The sequence below is a fragment of the Eumetopias jubatus genome, unplaced genomic scaffold, assembly GCF_037043125.1.
Source record: "Eumetopias jubatus isolate StellerSeaLion01/CBP00866 unplaced genomic scaffold, mEumJub1_p1.0 scaffold_5, whole genome shotgun sequence".
Taxonomy (NCBI): domain Eukaryota; kingdom Metazoa; phylum Chordata; class Mammalia; order Carnivora; family Otariidae; genus Eumetopias; species Eumetopias jubatus.
Genome location: NW_028274811.1, coordinates 2,373,581 through 2,392,503, shown reverse-complemented (window position 1 = coordinate 2,392,503; position 18,923 = coordinate 2,373,581). Strand labels below are relative to the sequence as shown.

Here is an 18,923-nt window from a genome sequence, read left to right as displayed (position 1 = left end):
TGTGTGTTTCAGGCTAGTCCCTTGGGGGAGCCCTCACAGAGAACAGGGTGGAAATCTCATTCTGAAAGGCAAACACTTCCTGGTCCCTGTTTGTTGTCTCCACTTGCCATGAGGGGATGTGAAAGCTTCTGTGTAGCAGAGTGGAGAGTGTAAGAAAAGACCCTCTAGGATGTCTGCATGACTTGGCGTGGGCATATGAATATTTGGTTATAAAATCATGGGAGTATGGCTTAGGACCATCTAAATTCAGGGCAGTGAAGAAGCAGTGTGGCATGAAGTGCAGAGGATACTGGCCACGTGGCTTCTCAGTGGGAGTGTATTGTGTTCCCCTGGGCTAAGGATGCACAGTAGGGCATAAGCCATTGACTATGACCATGCATGGCTGCTCAGTGCCTGGGAGTCAGCAGCTGAGGTGGGGCGCAGGGGAAGGAGTGGTGGCCAATACCTCTGTAATGTGATCATTTGCCCCTCCTAACTGTTAATCAGCATCCTTCAGAAAGCACAGATGGGCCTTTCCTTGCCTGCCTATCTTTCTATACCTTTTCAAATACCTAGGTTCAGTCAGTTCTGCTCACCCAACTCCACTTTACCCCCACTCCTGATATACACACTCACACCCATTCTACGTTCCTCTCCCCTGTTACAAAGGACTAACTGCCTATAATAATGGAGTCAACACAAGTCACAGCGAAGAACATGATGAGAAATCCTATGCATTCCAAAGCCACCTCCAACCTAAGGACAAATTCATAAGACTTCTCCCTCCCCCCAGCGCTGTGCACACATGGTCTGCCTGCCTCCTCCGTGGCTGGGGGCATTAGGAGAAACCTCCTCCTCTTTCGACATCCCTCCCTCCCTCCCCCTAACACCTGCGAATATCAAAGAGGGCCAAAGAGAATGGACTTGTCTTTAAAGGTGGAATACTGATTAGGGGGTGTGGGGAGGTCACCACATTTAGCAAATAAAAACTTAGGACTCTCAGTTAAATTTGAACTACAAAGAAACACCAAATAATTTTTTAGTATAAGTGTGTCCCCAATTTTTTTTTTAAGAGAGAGTGAGAGTGAGTGGTGGTGAGAGGCAGAGAGAGAGAAACTCAAGCAGGCTCCACATCCAGCACAGAGCCCCACACAGGGCTCGATCCCCCGACCTTGAGATCATGACCTCAGCTGAAATCAAGAGATGCTCAATGAGCCACGTAGGCACCCCAAGCGTGTCCCAATTTTATACTAAAACGTTATTTGTTGTTTCTCTGAAATTCAAATTGAATTCAGCATCTAGTAAGTTTTCTGGGAACCCTAATTATAGGAGAGAAGGAGTCATAATCAGGGAGGAGTTGGAGTCAGGGGATTCTTCATCTTCTCCTGGAACTAAAGGTTAACTTGGAAGCTATGGGCTAAATGGTGTCTCCTGGATAGGAGATCTGGGAGAGGGACCCGTCCTTCTGGAGGTGCCTGGCCTTTCACAGCATCCCAACTTAAGCAGCCGTGGCTCGGTGCCCCTGGTGCCGCCCATGCCCACCCCTTGGCCCCGCGAGGGCAGCACATCCTTCCCCCTGGCCCGGTTCAGGCTGAGGATGGGGGCAGCATACTCAAGGTAGCACACAAACACAGGCATGATGTGCAAAAACACAGACATTTTGACTTTAATAAGTTATAAAATCAAGAAGCCAAATTTTCTATACAGAAAACAAACGTGTCGATGGCTGTGATCAGTAAGATAGAATGATGTGATTTGAGTTCAGCACCATGATGATTCCTGTGGCTGCTGCCTGGCATTTGGGGGTACAGAGTCCTCAGATTTCATCTCTAAGGAATGCTGCTGAGCACCATTTACAGACGCCAAACAAACAAACAACCTTAAAATACAAACAGAAGGCTTATACGGGAAATTCCATGGGTTTTCCAAAAGGAGATCAGAGAGCCAGGTCCCCAACCCCAGCAGGAGTCTCCCCACAAACACAGTTTTCTGAAGCCGCAGAGAGCTCTGAGTCTCGACATGGTGCTCCAGAACCTCAGCTAGAAAACCTCCTCGGCCTTCAGGCTGCAGGGGCCTCCAGACACGGACACCGACTCTGGAAGCTCAGGAATGTTGCTAAGCTGGCTCTCACACCGGTCCCGAGCTCAGTGGGGGATTAGCAGTCTCTCAGAGTCTGGTAAACCCTGTGTTCCTTAGACAGAGAGACCTCCGAGGACCATCGTGTTCTAGAGAACTCTGTGGGTATATGGCCCCAGGCACTGAGTATGACCTATGGGACGGTGGCCATGCTGGCCTACAGTTCCCAGATGGCATCTCTCTCCTTCCAGAAGAAGACAGGTAACCCTGGGTATGTCCCACCTGGGGCCTCTCCCTGAAGCCTTCCAGCCCCCAAGACATGCAGCCCTGCTTCGCTGGGATCTGGGGATGGAGTGTTTCCATCCTGAGGCCCCCAGGCTGGGTAAACTGAGTAATACTCTCTGGGTAGGGTCAGTCACCCTGAGCTCCCTTTGCATTCCAGGATAGACCTAAGCAAGAATTGCCCAGTCCTTCAGCCCTTGAATAGCACCAGGGGTTCAACCAGTAGGGGAAAGGTGAGGCATCCATTTCCTGATCAGAGAGAGAAAGAATTGCAAAAGTGCTGTAGACCACATCTGTTAAAAGAAGTGATACTATGAGAGATAGCCAAAAAATGTTTCCTCCAGTTTGCTTCTTAAGAGCCAGCAAGCTCCCTTGAGACACCAGGACATGCATGAGTATGTGGGGGTTGCGATGGCAGAGGGGAGGGAGGCCACCAGGCCAGGCGGGGGTGACAGGCAGCTACTTATCACCCAGTGGGAAGGTTAAGCATCATCCCAGATAGCGTTTTCTCTGGTTCCTACACCCTCACTTTGTCCCTTAGATCACACACAGACACACACCCACACACATGCACGGATCAGACAAACATACTTAGCACCTCAAACTCAGTATAAGGTAGCCATCATGGTATTATCCTGAACCTCAGTGTTCCCATCCACAGAATGGGGAATTAAACAGGAAAGAGCTCTCTCAAATCTATGACCAGTGAGAATACAAAGGCTCTAGAACTTTCCTAGACACAGAAAGCTTAAGAATTATGTGTGAGGCCGGGCCCAGCTAAGCAGCTAAAGTGCCCCTGGGTCTTGTAACTTGGAGAAGTTGAGGCTACATGTTCACAAAATATCCATGCAGGGAGGGGTAAAAATTAGCCACCGTCCTCCCATCCACGCCCACTCCCTTCCTGTTTCTCTCTCATTCACATCTTGCTCATAAAGCACCATTCTGCCAAAAACAGAAGTTGTAGAAGTTTGGGAATGGCCAAAGATAAAGCAGGTTCTCCCCACCTCCCACCTTGTGCTTCCCATCGGAGGCCAGATCTCACAGGTCCCTACTGGGACTTCCAAGACACGGAAGGGGGCTCCACAGAGCTAGATAGGGCAAGGCCACCCCCACAAGCAAAGCTGGTCTTCAGGAGGCAGCCTGAGCTTGCAGAGCCCCATCTCAGAACCCTGAGCATGGCCACCGTGGTGGCAGCACCCCCTCCCACCCCAATGGGAGAGTCACGGACCTTGCACACGGGCCAGGGTTCACGGAGACAAGAGAGGCCTGGGAGAGCCTGGCGTGCACCCCTCTGACTCCTCATGCAGGAAATGTGGCCCACTGTTTAGATCTATCAAGTCCCAGTACCTTCCTGGGAAGGAGTGGACAGCTTCACAGCTCAGTCTGGGCTGTCGAACACTGGGCATGAGCACCAAATGGGCCGGGTGGCTTTTCTGAAGTCCTTCCTCCGAGAGGCTGCATCTGGCCAGGCCTGGAGACCAGAGGCTGCAGCCTGGGGGTTCTAGACCCTCACAGACCTTCCAGACCCCTCGACATTCTGAGTTGAAGTTTAAGGATTGAGGATTTTCGCAGGCAAAGCTAGACTGCTACTGAAAGCACATTATCTGGCAGCAGGGCCCGGCTCCCCCAGAGGCAGCAACGGCCAGAGCCCACAAGCAGCTCTAGCAGGGTGCACCTCTCAGGTCAGTCACGGTCCCCAGCGGGCCACCACGCTCATCCTCACCACCTGCCTGGCCCTTGGAGTCATTGGCATTCAAGTTCACGGCCTCCATTGTGCGCATCTTAGTGACGGGTCGATTAGCAAATAAATCACGGTTTCTCCTAGAGTCCCCATGGGGCTCGTGCCTCAGTCTGAGGACAGGTAGGAAAGGTCCCGCGGCTCCAGAAGGGTGGTCACGGCCAAGGAAAGGAAGATGCCCAATCACTGCTCAGGAACTCGGGGACACGTGTCTCCTCTCTCTGAGTTAGCCTCCCGCCCCTCCCCCACTGATGGCACTCGTAGAACCTCTATATTCCTTTCTGCCCTCCACCCGGCCCCAGCACGAGACTTAGAACATTCCGGAGCTGGGGCAAAAACACACGTGTGAAGCCGGCTGACACATGCTCACAACCATATGCATAGATGTTTATGTCACTCTCCCTGTCTGTTTTCTCAAAACCCTTTTGGAATCAGAATTTTTTCCTTCATCTCCACAATTTGCCATCCCATGGAATATATCTATAAGCAAGGGGAAAAAAAATGCTATGGATGCTATCTTTCCATTTTATTAGAACTTCCCGAGCATCTCTTTCTTCCTCATCTCATCAATGAGCTCTTGGATTCTCTGGTTTCTGGTCTTTTCGTACGGGCTCGGTCGTCGCGGGATCAGGTTGGGTGGCTGGACCTCCTCGTCCAGGCCGCTGATTTTGTAGGGCACATCGACAGCGTTGGTGTCTGGGTGGTCCTCGGTGCTGTTGGTGCTGGAGGCATTGAGGGGCACCCGTGAGGGCGTGCCTGGCCCAGGCTGCACCTCCATGACGAGGGTGGGCACCGGGAGGGTGGGCATGAGCTCTTCAATGTCGTTGAGCTTCCCAGGTGGTGGCTCGGCCCCGTCGTCCACCTCGGTGAGGTTGTCGTGCAGGTTACAAGACTTGCAGCACAGCTTCTGGTAGCCTGGGATGGAGCAATAGCGAGACAAGACTTCCATCCTACAGAACATTGACTTGTCGCCCTGGCAGCGGCTCTCTGAAAGAGAAAAGTGGGACAAATAACCAAAGGACAGAGTAAGGGGGACCTGGTTCCCCCACAGGAAGCAGGAGGAGGCGTGTGGAAGAGCCCATAGATGGCAGAGCAGCAAAATGAGCTCACGCGGGAACGTCTGTGTGGTTCTGATGTCAGAGCAGCCCCAGAGCACAGAGCTGCCACACAAGCTGTGAACAATGCTCCCCGCCTCCAGGCAGGCCCCCAGGGTTTTCTGTATCTCTCTAAGTCTGAGACAGATATGAGGCGTGTGTGTTCTTAGGGAGTGATTCCAACTTGTCTTAAAGAATGGGACTTTGTCCGATTCCTATTTGATATCCCAGTGGTAACCCCCATGAAATCCTGTGATGGAGTTTGGCCCGATAATAACCTATAAGCAGTAACGATGACATAATTGAACCTAAAGAAACCGATTTCTACAACCTGATAGAACACATCCCAGAGCCTTGGTGGCGGCCTCACCGCATATCCCCACGGTAGGTTCCCATCCTCACCCGAACTCTGGGTTTGCTTTCCCTTGCCTCGACTCACCGCACAGCCCCACCACACTGAGCTCCTGCCCAGCCCCCCACAAACTGCTCCCTAACCTGGTGCCTTCACAGAGGCTCAGCCCCCTCCCCTGTCCTTCCCGTCCAAGAAGCTGGCCGCCCACGGTCTAGCCTGCATGGCCCCGGAGAGGCTGGTGTCTCTGCCCGCACAGCTGCCCTCCTCCGGGCCCAGCTCCAGCTCTGTCTGCAGCTGCATCAAAGTGGACCCTTGAACTCCATGGGGGTGAGGGGCGCCAACCCCCCGTGCCGTTGAAAATCCACATCTAACTTTTGACTCCCCCCAGACTTAACTAGTAATAGTCTACTTCGCCGGGAAGCCTTACACCAATCCCATAAACAGTCGGTTACCACAGATTCTGTATGGTATGCGTATTATACACTGTATTCTTACAATAAAGTAAGCTAGAGAAGAGAAAATGCTATTAAGAAAATCATAAGGGAGTACCGTGCTGTGTCTATCGAAAGAGTCCCCTGTAGAAGTGGGCTGGTGCAGTTTAGACCCGCATGGTTCAAGGTCAACTACAGTCCCACCCACGCAACCCTGTCTTGTTCTTGTTCTTACTCTCCTTCACTGTCTTTTTGCCGAGGTCCCACCCCTCTTCCCTGCCCCCCACCACCTCACCCAACACACAACACAAAAATTGAGAGGACTTACAAGAATTCACTCGACAGGAAAGAGTAAGTCATGTGACTGTGACAGCACAGCAGGGGATATCAGATCCCTTGTAAAGTCCCCATCACCGGTCTCAGTGGACCCCCCCCACCACCTACCGTGTCTCCGCTCAGCCACCCTCTGCTGTCCCAGTGAGCATCTCAAACCTTTCCCTCCCTCTCCCTCTGTGAACTCCTCTTCTCCTGAAGGGCAGGGGGGATTCAGGTGGGAAGGAAGGGGCAGCCGGGGTGGAAACCTCCTCTGATGCAGTTACGCTGTCTGCCAACATGGGGCGTGGGCCACATCCTCACCTGCAGCTCTGCTAGCCCACAGAAACTTCCCGCAGCTACGGACAAGCAGGTCCCCTCCATTCAGGAGGTTCTGACGGTGCCCGCTGCCTGCCCACTGTTCCAGCCTGTCATCTGCCCTTCTGGGCTGGTGGCCCCCTTGGTTGGACACCCACTCCAAGCCCCTGGAGCTTCAGCCTCTCGGACACAACTGCCGACTAGACAGGCCCCTGACCCTTGTGGCCCCCAACGTGCCTGAGACTCTGCACATCGGGTGCAAGCCCAGGGCCCCTGCTGGACCACCTGTCTCGGAAAAGGGGGCTCTCCAGTGCACAAGCCAAATCCCAGGCGCCCCCCTATCCATTCCCCCCCAAGTCCGTCAGTATCTCCTCCTAGATGCTCTCAGGTACGTCTGTGTTCCCTCTCTCCCACCTCCGCGGGGTCAAACTGCTTTGCCTCTTGTCTGCACTGTGCCTTATAAGAGCCTCCCTTCTGCCTGCCTATCTCAATTCTTTCTCTTTCTTGTCCACTATCCTGCTCCAGTCAGAATGCTGTTTTTCAACTGAAGATGTGACCATGTCACTGTCTTCATTGAAGCCCCTGCGTTGTCCCTCATTGTTTGCAGGGTGAGGACCTGTCCCCCTTAACCTCTCTAGCTTCTCTCCATCCGGCCTACTTTATACTGTGCTCCCTCTGGCCCCAGGGCCTTTGCACAAACCATGCCCACTTCTGTCTTCCTTCAGTTGCTCTCCTCTCCTCCTCTAGGCTCAGCTGAAACACATCTTCAGGCAAGCATTGCCTACCCTCCCTTGGGAGGCCCTCCCGTTCCCAGCACTCTATCCCAGTTGGCAAGTTCACACTTAATTGTCAGATAGTTGACCTACAAACCAGGTGGAATGGTCTTGTTTGAAGCTCAGGGTGCTCAGAGCCCCACTGCTCTCTTCCCCACTCCCTGGCCCTTCTCCCCTTTCTGGCAGCCTCCAGGTGAGCCATGTGAAAACCACTGAGGCCTTGACAAGACAAGGATGGAGCCTGGGCTGGTGGTGCTGAGGGGAGTGGGGCCACCCCTGCCACAGAGCAGTGACCTCCCATCCTCTGTGCCTTCTCCTTCACACAAATACCAAGACTGCTGCTCTCCCCCAGGCTGGGACCCTGGGAACCAGGCATCTCATTGGTAGAGGGCAGGGGTCGCCTGACGGCACCCGTGGGCCGCGTCTGCACCTCCACCTGGCTTTGAAAAGAAGGTTTAACTGTTACCATCTGGCCCTTTACAGAAAGCTTGGGGACCTGTGGTCGGGTGCCCGGCGGTGTCCCCGTGCCCGGGGACCAAGCCTGACGCAGAAAGCATTCCACACATGTCCCTGAATACACGGGCGAGTCGGGAGGAAGAGGCCATCTCCCTGCCACAGGCAGGCGACGGCTAGGGGGCCGGACCCAGGTTCCTTTGATCAGTGGCTACATTGCTTTACGCTTTTTAAGAGTGAGAATGAATGAACAAAGAAAGAATTAAGAAAGCCACAGGCCAAGAGCCTAGCTATGCTATTATCAGCCTAGACAAATGTCAAAATCATCATTCCTGACCACTCTTAAGGACGCCAGTGGTTGTGTTATTTTTAAGTTTTAGCGCTGAGCAGAGAGCCCTCCAAGAAGAAGGGCTACCACCAAGGGGCCCACGACGTGTCCGGAGGCAGTGGCTGGCGGAGGGCCCCTACACCCAGAGAAAAATTCCACTTCCCTAATACTCGCCCTTCAGCCGTTCCTGGTAGCAATGACCTAGCAAGACCCACTCCCTTCCAGTGAACAACAAACCACTGACAGCAAACCCATTCTCATCAACTGAAGCCATTCGTGAGCGCTTCCCACCATCTTGGCTCCTTCCAAACACCACCTGTGTTCTCTTTTGCCCACTAGTTTCCTCCTTTAAATGAACTTTTTTTTTAACTTAAAATTTATTTTAGAAGGAAACTTTACACTACCAGCATTCATAGGCAAAGAGTGGCGGTCAATAAAGACGACCCTAACCAGGAACGCAAAGACACGTTTTAAGTCGACGTTCAATCCCTCAAACTCCAGGGAGACAGCCCTGCCCGCAGAGCTCCAAGCCGCAGAGAAACCAGCGAGCATGAGGGAGATGGCCGCACCCCTGCCCAGTGAGGCCTCCCCTCCAGGTGCCATGAAGGGGACAGGGAACTAGGGAGCGACTGCTGGGGGGGAGCTCAGGCCATGTTTATGCACCACCTAAAACCTCCCTGTCTCCCACCACGCTTCGGGAAACACTGGGAAGGGGCGAACCCGGTTCTCTTTTCCCAGTCGAGCCTCACGCAGCATTTCACCATCCAAAGGTTGGGCCACAGGGTAAGGAAGCACGGGACCCCCGTCGGCCCGCGGCCTGGGGCTCTCTGGCTGTCCCCGGGTGTCAGGAGCCCCTTCAGCGGGGGCTCCTTCTGATCCTTCCAGGGAGGGACACTGCGTGGGTGCAGCTCTGTCAGGGGAAGTTGTCTGGGTCTCCTGTGTTTCCTTTCAATGACCAGAGCTCCGAGCAAGGTGAACCCAGCCACGTTTCCGTGCCCCCACACTTGCAGGAAGGCACCCAGGGCCTGGCCCCATGCCCCAAAACCTGTCTCCGTGATGCTGGGTGGCCCCACGGTGTCCTTGCTCACCATCTCCCTCCTCCCTGGCATGGGATCCCCTTCACAGAAAAGGCAGGAGAGAGAAGCCCACCGGCGGGAGGGCCCTGTGGGACCCTGGCCTGCTGTCTGGTCCTGGTCAGCGAGGTGAGGGAACACACTGGGTCCAGCGGCTTCTGAGGTGAGGCCTCAGGGGACACGGGCAGGCGCCACTGAGCACATGCTCATGTGAATGCACAGGCCAGGTGGTCAGCGCCACGGCTGCCATGCCCTTCTCCTGACCCAGACCCCCAACCTGGACCAGGTGGGCACCTCTCCCTCCCGGAACAGGTCACCTAAGGCTGAGAGCTGTGCCAGCAGCCAGGGCGGTGGCCCGATGGTGGCTCAGGGCACGGTGACCTGGACCAGCACCATCTGGGCTTCTGACCCCACATTCCCACTCCACTGAGCCCAGAGACGGGGAGAAACCCACCTCCGGGGCCCTTTCCCTGACACTGAAACCTCCATCCGTGAGGGGAGAACCCAGACTGTCCCGCGAGGGGCTCGTATAGCAGGAAGGAATCGAAAGTCAAAGTCACGGGGGAGTGTCTCCCCACGCTGGATGTCACGTTCTGAAAAATGCCTGGGGGGGGGGGGGACGTCCCGCAGTGGGGGAGGGGCTTACATAGCCACACTGGGCAGGGGGGCCACACTGGGGAGTGGGGGGCGGCAGTCATTTGAAGCAGAAACCCAGCCACTAATGCAACAGAAGGGTCCCCACAGCGCCACCAGCCGCGAGGTGAAGAGAAGGAGCCAGCCGCGGACCAAACCCGAGCACCCAGTTTCACGGAAGTTTTATTGACTTTATTTGTGGGATGCATGACAGGAAGTCTTTCCATCGCTAGTGAGGAGAAAAGGTCATTTCCACGGTCACTTTGGCACACACTAACGTCTCATAAAAAAACCGGAAAAGCGACGACAATGGAACCTAGGTATTACGTCATTGGATACATACAAAACACTAACAAAATATCCCTGATAAACCAAAGTGCATATAGACAGAGAGCACGATGCCCAGGACTGCACCGCCCCTTTCCAGGGGCAGAGTCACTTGCGTGGCCTAGTCAAAGTTGGAAGTTAACAGTCGTGAGAATTAGTATGCGTTACACACCGAGTATTTACATAACAGTAGTCAGAGCCGGGGGAAGAGGCAGCCGGTGTGGTTAGCAGGGGGCGGGGCGCGGCGGGGGTGCGACACGGGGGTGGGGTGGGGGGAGGGGCATGCCAGGGGCAGGTGCGCTGCCCTCTGTGTGAGGCAGCGCCTGGGGTGGGGGGGAGGGGGGCTCAGCAAACAGTCAGTGCCGACTGGCTGCACGGCCTCACTGGGGGTCCGCTGTCTCCAGAGCAGAGCGGGCTGGAGCCTGCACGCTGGGGGGCGCCCCCTGGGTCGGCGCTGCCTGCCTCCTACCTGGATCACGACCCTGCTCTGAGGCTGGAGTTCGCAGCCAATTCTGTTACCTTTCAACTTTAAGGCATTTTCTACATAGTTTTATCTAAGCAAAAAAAGCAATAAAAATTGAGGTAATTCTGTAGTTGTTCACACTGGTAGGTGGCCGCATCCACATCAGTCTCTCTCTATCTCTATCTCTCAATCTCTCTCTCTCTCTCTCACCTCTATGGATGGGGTCATGTGCACACGATGAGAAAAGGCCATTGCAGCTAATGGACAGAGAGTGAAGTGGCGGTGTGTCCCCATGTCCCACCGGAGGGACATGTCCCCTGCCACCTCCGTGTGACCCAAACCCCCCCGAGGGGATGGGGCACGGAGGCCAAGGGCTGTGGAAGTTGGGTTGCAAAGGCCACAGGAAGCAGGCCACAGTCGCACGAGTCAGGAGAACACACTGAGCACAGGGTCAGCAGCAGCAGCGACAGTAGGGGCGGCCGGGGAGCCCCCGACGCACCCCTGGAATCTCGGGGCTGGGCCACCCGGCGTGGCGGCACAACACTGCGCGCCCCAGACCCCCTCTGGCCTCGCCTCGCGGGTGGGCAGCGTCTGAAAGGGGACCGGCGGGTTTCCCCCTTGACTTCCGACCTGCAGCTCCAGCTTGGAGGGATGTGGCCCCGAGAGGTGGTCACCAAGTGGTCACATGTGCACTCTGGCCTCCGGCCCCTCCAGCACCAAGACAGATCTTTGCCCCTTTACACGCCATCACCAACCAGGTCCCGGCCCCCCACAAGAGGCCAGTGCCCCGGGGCCATGCCTCGGCGAGGCAGGCCCTCCCGGCCAGGCAGCCGGGGCAGCTCCAAGGGAGACGGCCGAGCACAGAGGCCCGGGAGAAATCAGATTCAACCGAAAGAGCGCTCAGGAAGAGTCAGGGAAGTTTTCCATAGAAAGAGAGGAGGGGAGCCCACGGCAAGCTCCACAGGGCGCAGGGCATGCACTGGAGGGCAGAGGCAGAGTTATAAACGGGCCGGTTACTTGACGAGGTCTTCTGGACTGGTGAGTCGGGGTCCGGTCGGGACAGCCACTGAACCACGTAGCTCTTCTTGGAAGGATCGGAGATGTTTCCTAGAGGGGAGAGGAAGGGCTGTGGTGGCTGAGGCCCCACACTGGGCCAGCACCCACCGCCCACCCCAAGCATTCAGGGCCAGAACGAGGGCCCCAACTCCCCGGTGTGGTGCTCGAGAACCCTCAGAACAGAGGGGCCCCGGCGGCCCAGGCCAAGCCCACCTCCAGCCTCTCCCCCACCCCCACCATGCCTCCTGGGTCTCAGCTACTCACCACCCAGCACCCCACCCTGCCTGCTCCCCAGCAACATGGGGAGCAAGTGAATTCTGGCTCTATCCCCCTGCCCGGCTGGGTGGGCACATCTGACCCCCCTGAACTCCCTCCTTTGTAGGTGGGATTTACAGTGGGGTCCACATTGTGAGCTTTTTCTGGGACCAAAAGGTGTCTGTATGCAGCCGGTGCTCTGGTTGTTCTCCGCAGAGGGCACTAGGTACCCCCGACTCGCACAGGCACCCCCTGCTTGTACGGACCTGGACACCCCATCTGGCGGAGCCCCGCCACGTGGTCACCGTGAATCTGCTTCCGTCTCCCAGACCAGCGGGGAGGGGCCAGGAAGGCAGTCAGGGCTGAGTTCCTTCCATTTCTGACGAGGGAAAGGTCCCAGCCCTCAGCATCTCCTTCCAGGTCACAGATGCTGAGTCGAACCCAGCCCACCTCACCCTGGGCCCGCTGGACACTGGGGGCTGGGGACTGTGGGCAGCAGAGGGCTTACTGGGACAGGGGCCCAGCCTGCAGATCCTGGCTGTCTCGGGCCTCTCCTCCCGGCAGATCCCGAAGCTGTCATCTGCAGTTCGGCAGAGCACGGGCCGCTCCTGGGTGCCATTGCCACAGGTCACTGAGCACTGCAGGTGGAGAGTCACCAGTCAGGGCCCGCCTCCCGTGGTCAGCGGGCCCAAAAGAGCTCCCCATGCACGTGACCCGATAACACGTGGAAGGTGGTGAGGGGCAGAGGGTAGAGTACGTGCTAGAGGCCGGGGCTGCCTTGCCCAGCCTCGGGCAGCCACCTCAATCTCCTGAGGCTCTGAAGAGGGGACGCACAGGCCTATCTTTCTGAGTTACTACGAGTTAGAGCAAATGCACAGAGCCTGACACTTCCAGGTTCTCAATGAGCAGCTCCTTTCTCTGGCCAAAGGAAGCTTACCCAGGGCCCGGAGAACCTGCTGTGCGCTGGGGGCTGCTGGAAAAGTTCTAACCGAGCCCAGGAGATTTTGGCAGAGGACCCCTGGACACAAGGCCCTATGCCACCAGCCTCCTCACTGGCCCCTCCAGCCTGGCGCCCCCTCTGCCTCACCGCATGGGGCCCAAAGCCATCACATCCACACGCCTGGCTCGGCTCACGGCTCGGCCCAGCCCTGCCGGGAGAATTCCCAAGTCCTCACCTTACATAGTGCAGGAAAGGGTGGACTCAGCAGTCCTGGGCTGCTCAAACCCTACAGAGCCCCAAGGAAGGCCTGCTTTCAGGACTGGCATTTGGGAAGCTCCTGGGGACTAAGCTCATAGAATGTTCTGTCTGGGGAGAGTGTTTCTGCATGCCTGAGGCCCCGAGTCACACCGCACCAGTCTGTCCAGTTAGTTTGTACCAACAGTGTGCTTGACAGTGAGCACCTGCCTCCCCCCGGGGGGGCCTGGAGCTTCAGTGACTAGAGTCGGGCACACACAGAAGTCCCTGGACACCCAGGCTCACAAGGGCTCCCCGGATGGCAGCATTTCGTGCATGCCGTCCCATGCTGCTGCTGAGAGAACCGAGTGTGCCCCTGGGACCCCACCAGGAGGGGACACCTGGAAGCTCGTGCCTGGCTTCCTCGGGTCTTGGCCATGCACGTTCCCCCCTTTGCTGATTCCACCCTGTGCTTTCGCTGAAATACACTGTGAGTATGATGACGTCTGAGTCTTGTGAGTCTTTCCGGTGAATCATGGAGCCTGAGGCCGGTCTTGGGGACCCTGACCCTCCAGGCCCGTGAACTGGATGTCAGTGCTCATGTTAGCTCAGCCCTGGCCCTGGACTGCCGCTCCAGCTCCGGAGACCATCCTCACTATTCTCTCCAGCCCCAGTCCAAGCCCTCCCTGGCCCGTGTTCCCTCCTGCCAACTTGGCCGGGCTTCCAGACCACCCCTCTGCCCTGGGTCTCCCATGACTCTAGGCTCCTGTAGCACATGGCAGCCTCGGCCCTGCAGAGTGAAGACCCGTTCCAGTTGGTCTCTCAACAGAGCAGGGACCGTGTGGCACGCCCCACGCCCGGAGACCCACAGGATGTGCCCCGGGCCAGGAACTGCAGCCAGACCCAGCGGAACACTCTGACTACCTCGGTCCCACCCAAGCTGGCTCTGGGGGCTGAGGCCGCGAGGCCAGGGGGCCCGGGGGACCACTCACCTGGGACCAGGGTCCAGCCCGCCACCGCCCGGGGCAGAGCTCACGGTTGCAGGCCCGACGACCCTCGGGCCGGGCGTCGTTGCAGTGCTTGGTGTGCACGGAGCGGGTGGTGTTGTTGTGCAGGGGCTGTACGCAGCGCACAGAGCGAGCCTGCGTGCCCGTCCGCCCGCAGCTCTGGCTACAAGGCTCCCATTCACCTGTGACCCACCTGTGGGGGCGGAGCAACAGGTCAGCCCCCCTGGAGAGCCGGCTGGCCTGGCTGTGGCCCAGGGGTGCAGAGAGGGGCAGCCTATTCTCGTCCCCTATTCTCACGAAGACAGCCTAGAGCCTGGCGAGGGCTCTGTCCGAGGTCCTGCAGGTGACAGTTCCAGCGCTGGCGGGGCCCTGGGCAGGGGTGGGGGGCATGGAGAGCCCTGGCTATCTGTCCCCTCGGCGGCTGCTGATGTCACAGACCTTTCAGGGTAGACTCCCTTAGCACCCATCCCCACTCAGCCCCCATGGGCCTACGTGCCAATCCCCCTCCCCAAGCTCAGGGCCCTGCAAAAGGAACCTGGGCCCCGAAATGCAGCCCTGCCAAAGCCGCGGGCTGGAGAGTCCAAGGTTGCAGCTGCCGCAACGAGCGGCCTGGGGAACGTATGCCACAGGACCTGAAGAGGCTGGTCCCCGCTGAGCCTCAGTTTCCCCAGCTGGGCTTTAGCACGTGTCATCATCCCTAAGATGCACATGACTGTCTCAGTACAGCAGATGCGAAGCAGGGGCACGCTGCAAAGCCTGCGGGGTCTCAGACTCCACAGCATGTGCTGAGGGAGAAAGAACCCACCCCACGTGGCAGGGGACGCGAGGCCCAGAGCCGCTCAGGGACTAGAGCCCGTACCTGCCTCCCCAGGAGCCCCGGGGGTCTGCCCTCCCTTGTCTCTTGGGACCCCAGGCTGGGGCTGGAGGAGCTGGTGGCCCCGGGCACTCACACTGGCTGGGAGCACTCCTGTGGGTTGCAAGCCCGGCGGATGGCTTTGGGCTTCGTGAGGGCGTCGCAGAAGCCTCGGTGCACCATCTTGTGGTCCAGCCTCCGGCGGCAGCCATACTTAGTGAACTGGGAGCCTGAAGATGAGAGATCGCGGGGGCTCATGGGGCAGTGTGGAGGGCTCCAGAGGGGCATGGAGGGGCAGCTTCAGCCCCTTTCTCCCCAGCCTTCTGATGGGGTGGGAGGCGGGGCCGTGTGCCAGGGCTGGGCCTTGGAGATGACCAGCCTCACGTCCACCCAGCACCCCAGGCCCAGCGAGGTGGGAGGCTGGGGAGAGTGGCCACCTTGTTCTCTGGCCCCTCAGCTGGCTTCCTGGGGCAGGGGGGAGGGCTCTATCTCCTCTCCATTGCTCAGCCATGTACTCCACCTCGAATTAACCTGCACCGAGGCCCTGTGATGAGCCAGGAGGTGGCTTAACACAGAAACATGGCCTGCAAGGCTCCTCCCACCATTGGCTATGGCTAGGGCAGCTGTTCTCAGCTGGGGATGATTTTGACATCGGGCAATATCTGGGGGACACTCGGCTGTCACAGCTCGGGATTGGGGGCTGCCGCTTGCATCTAGCAGGTAGAGGCCGGGGATGCTGCTCAACATCCTACAACGCACAGGACAGCCCCCACAAAAATTACAGAGAGAATTATGGAGCCCAGTATGTCAACACTTCCAAGGTCTCTAAACCCCAGGCTAGTGGGCGAGACATGAGACAACGTGGCTGGACAGCCTGATCCAATCTGGGTGTCTGGAGATGTCTTAGAAGGCAGAGAATGGAAGGATGCTGGTGTAGTGGGGAGGCAGTAGTGTGGCTCCCGGGAAGGAGACAGCCTGTGCAAAGGCCCTGAGGCAGGAGCACAGCATGTCCAGGAAAAGCAGCTAAGGCCAGTGTGGCCAGGGCCTGGTGGGCCAGGGGTGGGGGCACCGATGCAGTGGGAGAGGTCAGCAAGCTGCCCAGACCACAGAGCCATGAGGAGAATCTCGTCTTTATCGCAAGAGTAGAGGGAGCTGCTAAAACAATGGCACCAGGAAGGGATGCCAGGAAGGGACCTTTAAGAAGGCACAGTGGGGGTGACAGTGGACACACAAGGGCCAGCTGGGGAGCAAGGATGGTGCCAGGGCTGGGAAGACGGAACAGCAGAGAGGCCCAAGAGATAGAGAGGAGGGAGAGTCAGCAGGACGCTGCTGGAATCCAGGGGGGGCAGGATGGCTCAAGGGAGGGTTGGGGGTGCCACCCGCCCAGGTGGGAGCCCGGCAGAAGGAGCTGTCCCCCCACCTGGGCCACGGGATGGGTCTCCTCCACTTTGGCAAAGTCCCCTCTGTCCTCTAGGTGTGAGACCCCACACGGCATTTGAGGGAGGTCTGTCCTGGACACCTGCTCCTGCCTCTTAGCTTGCCCAGCCCCCCAGGAACAGTGACCAAAACGTCCTGCCTGTCTGTATGTCCCACCCAACTGTGGACTCTTTGAGGTCCAGGGCAGGGGGGACACCTCTGCAGGAAGCCCTGCCCCAGGGGGGTTGGGCGGCCCTTCTGGATGAACACGGGGAAGGACCTCCACGGGGGCGGGGGTGCCCTTCTGGGTCTCAGCAGCATGGCCCGAGTCCCTCCTGGGCCGGCTTCATGAGGCCGTGGTAATCCACCCAAGTCATCCTCGCACCAGCCTCCCGCCGGGCAGCCCCGCCCTCCCACACTGAGGCAGCTCCGTGCTGCTGACACCCACGCTCCCACACAGCCTTCCGGCTGCCTTTGGCCCACTGCCCCGAGCACCCCCTCCTGCCCACCCCCTGCCCCCCACCAGGCGGGTCGCTGCCTCGGCCTCCTGCCCCTGGGGCCAGTCTTCTCGTGCGGGCACGCCCCTCTGGCCAGGCAGCGAGCAGGGCACCGTGAGCTCAGGAGGCGCCCCCCGGCCCTCAGAGGCCCCTCACCTCCGCCGCAGGGAGCTCAGGAGGCGCCCCCCGGCCCTCAGAGGCCCCTCACCTCCGCCGCAGGGAGCTCAGGAGGCGCCCCCCGGCCCTCAGAGGCCCCTCACCTCCGCCGCAGGGCTTGGAGCAAGGAGTCCACTTCTTGAGGGCCCACTCGTAGCCGTAGCCCACAGAGTCGTCCTCCAGGACGTTGTTGCCGTCCACATTGAGCGAGTCCTCATGGATCATGTACTTGTACGTCAGCGAGACCCGGGCGTCTCCCTGCGGGATGACCTGCGCCCGGAGAGGGCCGTGAACGCGTCCACCCCACGGTCTACCCGCCCTCGGCAGCCAGGTTAGAAACACGCGCCCCAGCCCACGAACAGCCGGTTCTCCTTCTGTGCCATCATTATGTTCTGGAAAGTGCCGGAAGGCTCTAAATTCACCGATCTTGCACCACGGCTCGCGGGGGAGCATGGGGCCAGGGTCCCGCCAGCGTCTGGTCAGGGTACTTTCACCGTCATTACATAACCTTGTTTTATGTGTCTTTCTGTTCAAGGCCACCTTAGTTTCTGCGGCTGACTCGTTCACGCCAACCTCACGGCCGCTGCACTGAAACTTCGGCCCAATGAAGCTCATCAAGCACACTCTGCTGGGCACGCCACCCACGCTTGTGCTCAGCAACACCCAACAGCACTCGGTGCTCTGCTTGGGGCCCCCCAAAAGAGCAAAACCATCCCCCTAGGTGGCACAAAACTGTGGAAAGCGTGGCCCCACACGTACGGGGAAAAGGATCCTGGTTTACAGGCCTGGACAAGGAGCAGAGCGGCCCCCCGCTCCAGCTCTGCGGGGACGACTGAGCTCCCTCGCTGCTCTGCCCACGTGTGTGGGAATGGCCGTGGAAACCGCCAGCACTGATACGGGGGTTACACACTTGCTTCGGCAAGCAGGTGCATTTGCTGGTACGGAAACAGCAGTCGCTGAGGCCCGACTGCACCTGCGCCCCCACTGGCAGGCCGCCGAGGGCACTCCCAGGGGCGAAAAGTGCCCACAGGTGAGCTGAGCTGAGGAGCTAGAGGCCCAAATAAAACATCTTACTTATGCAACTGAAATTAACTTTCAAAAAGCGATTAGAAAATCAAGTCCCTGGGGCACCTGGCAGGCTCTGTTGGCGGAGCAGGTGACTCTTGATCTCGGGGCCGTGAGTTCGAGCCCCACGTTGGGTGCAGAGATTACTTAAAAATAAAATCTTGGAAAAAAAAAGAAAAGAAAAGAAAAGAAAATCAAGCCCCCTCTGAATTCTCATCACCAGGAGCGCGTCTTGGATGCAGGAGAGTTGGGGTCTAGCCCTGCTTCGGGACAAAGTCTGGTGCAACCTGGGTCTGGGAGTCTAACCTCCTGAACCCTGTCGGTCACTCCGGGGCATTGCAAGGTTTGGATGGGATGGCAGACATGAGCAGACATGATGAAAGGTGGCCGTGAATGCCATTTGGAGGGGGAAACTGAAACCCTTAGAGGGGAGAGTTTGACTGAGGTCCCCCAGGGCCCAATGCAGAGCCCAGAGTCTCATGTCTTGAGGCTTCATGTCTGACAGAGATGGAGACCCTTGGTCCACAGAGCAGGCCAGGGGGCTGTTCCAAGAGGGGCCCGAAGGATGCAGGGAGGCCCAGGGTCCCCAGGCACCCCCTCCATCTCCATCCCAGGCAGGCCTGGCCCCTGCCTCCACTTACCAACACAGTGATGGTGCCGTGAAGGGGGCCCATGGTCTGCAGCGTCTCCCGGCCGTCCTCACCGCGGTACTCCCACTCCACACCCATAGCAATGAAGGATTTGGAATTGGGGTCCACGTCATTCTCTTCATTTAAAATGAACTTGCCTGTCTCCAGGTTCTTGACGGCTGA

The 18,923-nt window shown here is 58.0% G+C and overlaps 1 protein-coding gene across 1 annotated transcript in view; it reads right to left on the bottom strand.

Annotated features, from left to right (window-relative positions):
• Nucleotides 1–1,616: 1,616 nt before the first annotated feature.
• ADAMTS2 (ADAM metallopeptidase with thrombospondin type 1 motif 2) overlaps nucleotides 1,617–18,923 on the bottom strand; it is a 225,596-nt gene continuing 208,289 nt past the window's right edge. Inside the window, exons 16-22 of the mRNA XM_028092585.2 lie at nucleotides 18,753–18,919; nucleotides 17,151–17,316; nucleotides 15,075–15,207; nucleotides 14,110–14,317; nucleotides 12,452–12,581; nucleotides 11,650–11,739; nucleotides 1,617–5,062 (exon numbers count right to left, since the gene is read on the bottom strand). Of these exons, the coding sequence (XP_027948386.1) occupies nucleotides 4,605–5,062; nucleotides 11,650–11,739; nucleotides 12,452–12,581; nucleotides 14,110–14,317; nucleotides 15,075–15,207; nucleotides 17,151–17,316; nucleotides 18,753–18,919 (1,352 nt within the window). The 3' untranslated portion in view covers nucleotides 1,617–4,604. The remainder of the gene's footprint in view (nucleotides 5,063–11,649; nucleotides 11,740–12,451; nucleotides 12,582–14,109; nucleotides 14,318–15,074; nucleotides 15,208–17,150; nucleotides 17,317–18,752; nucleotides 18,920–18,923) is intronic.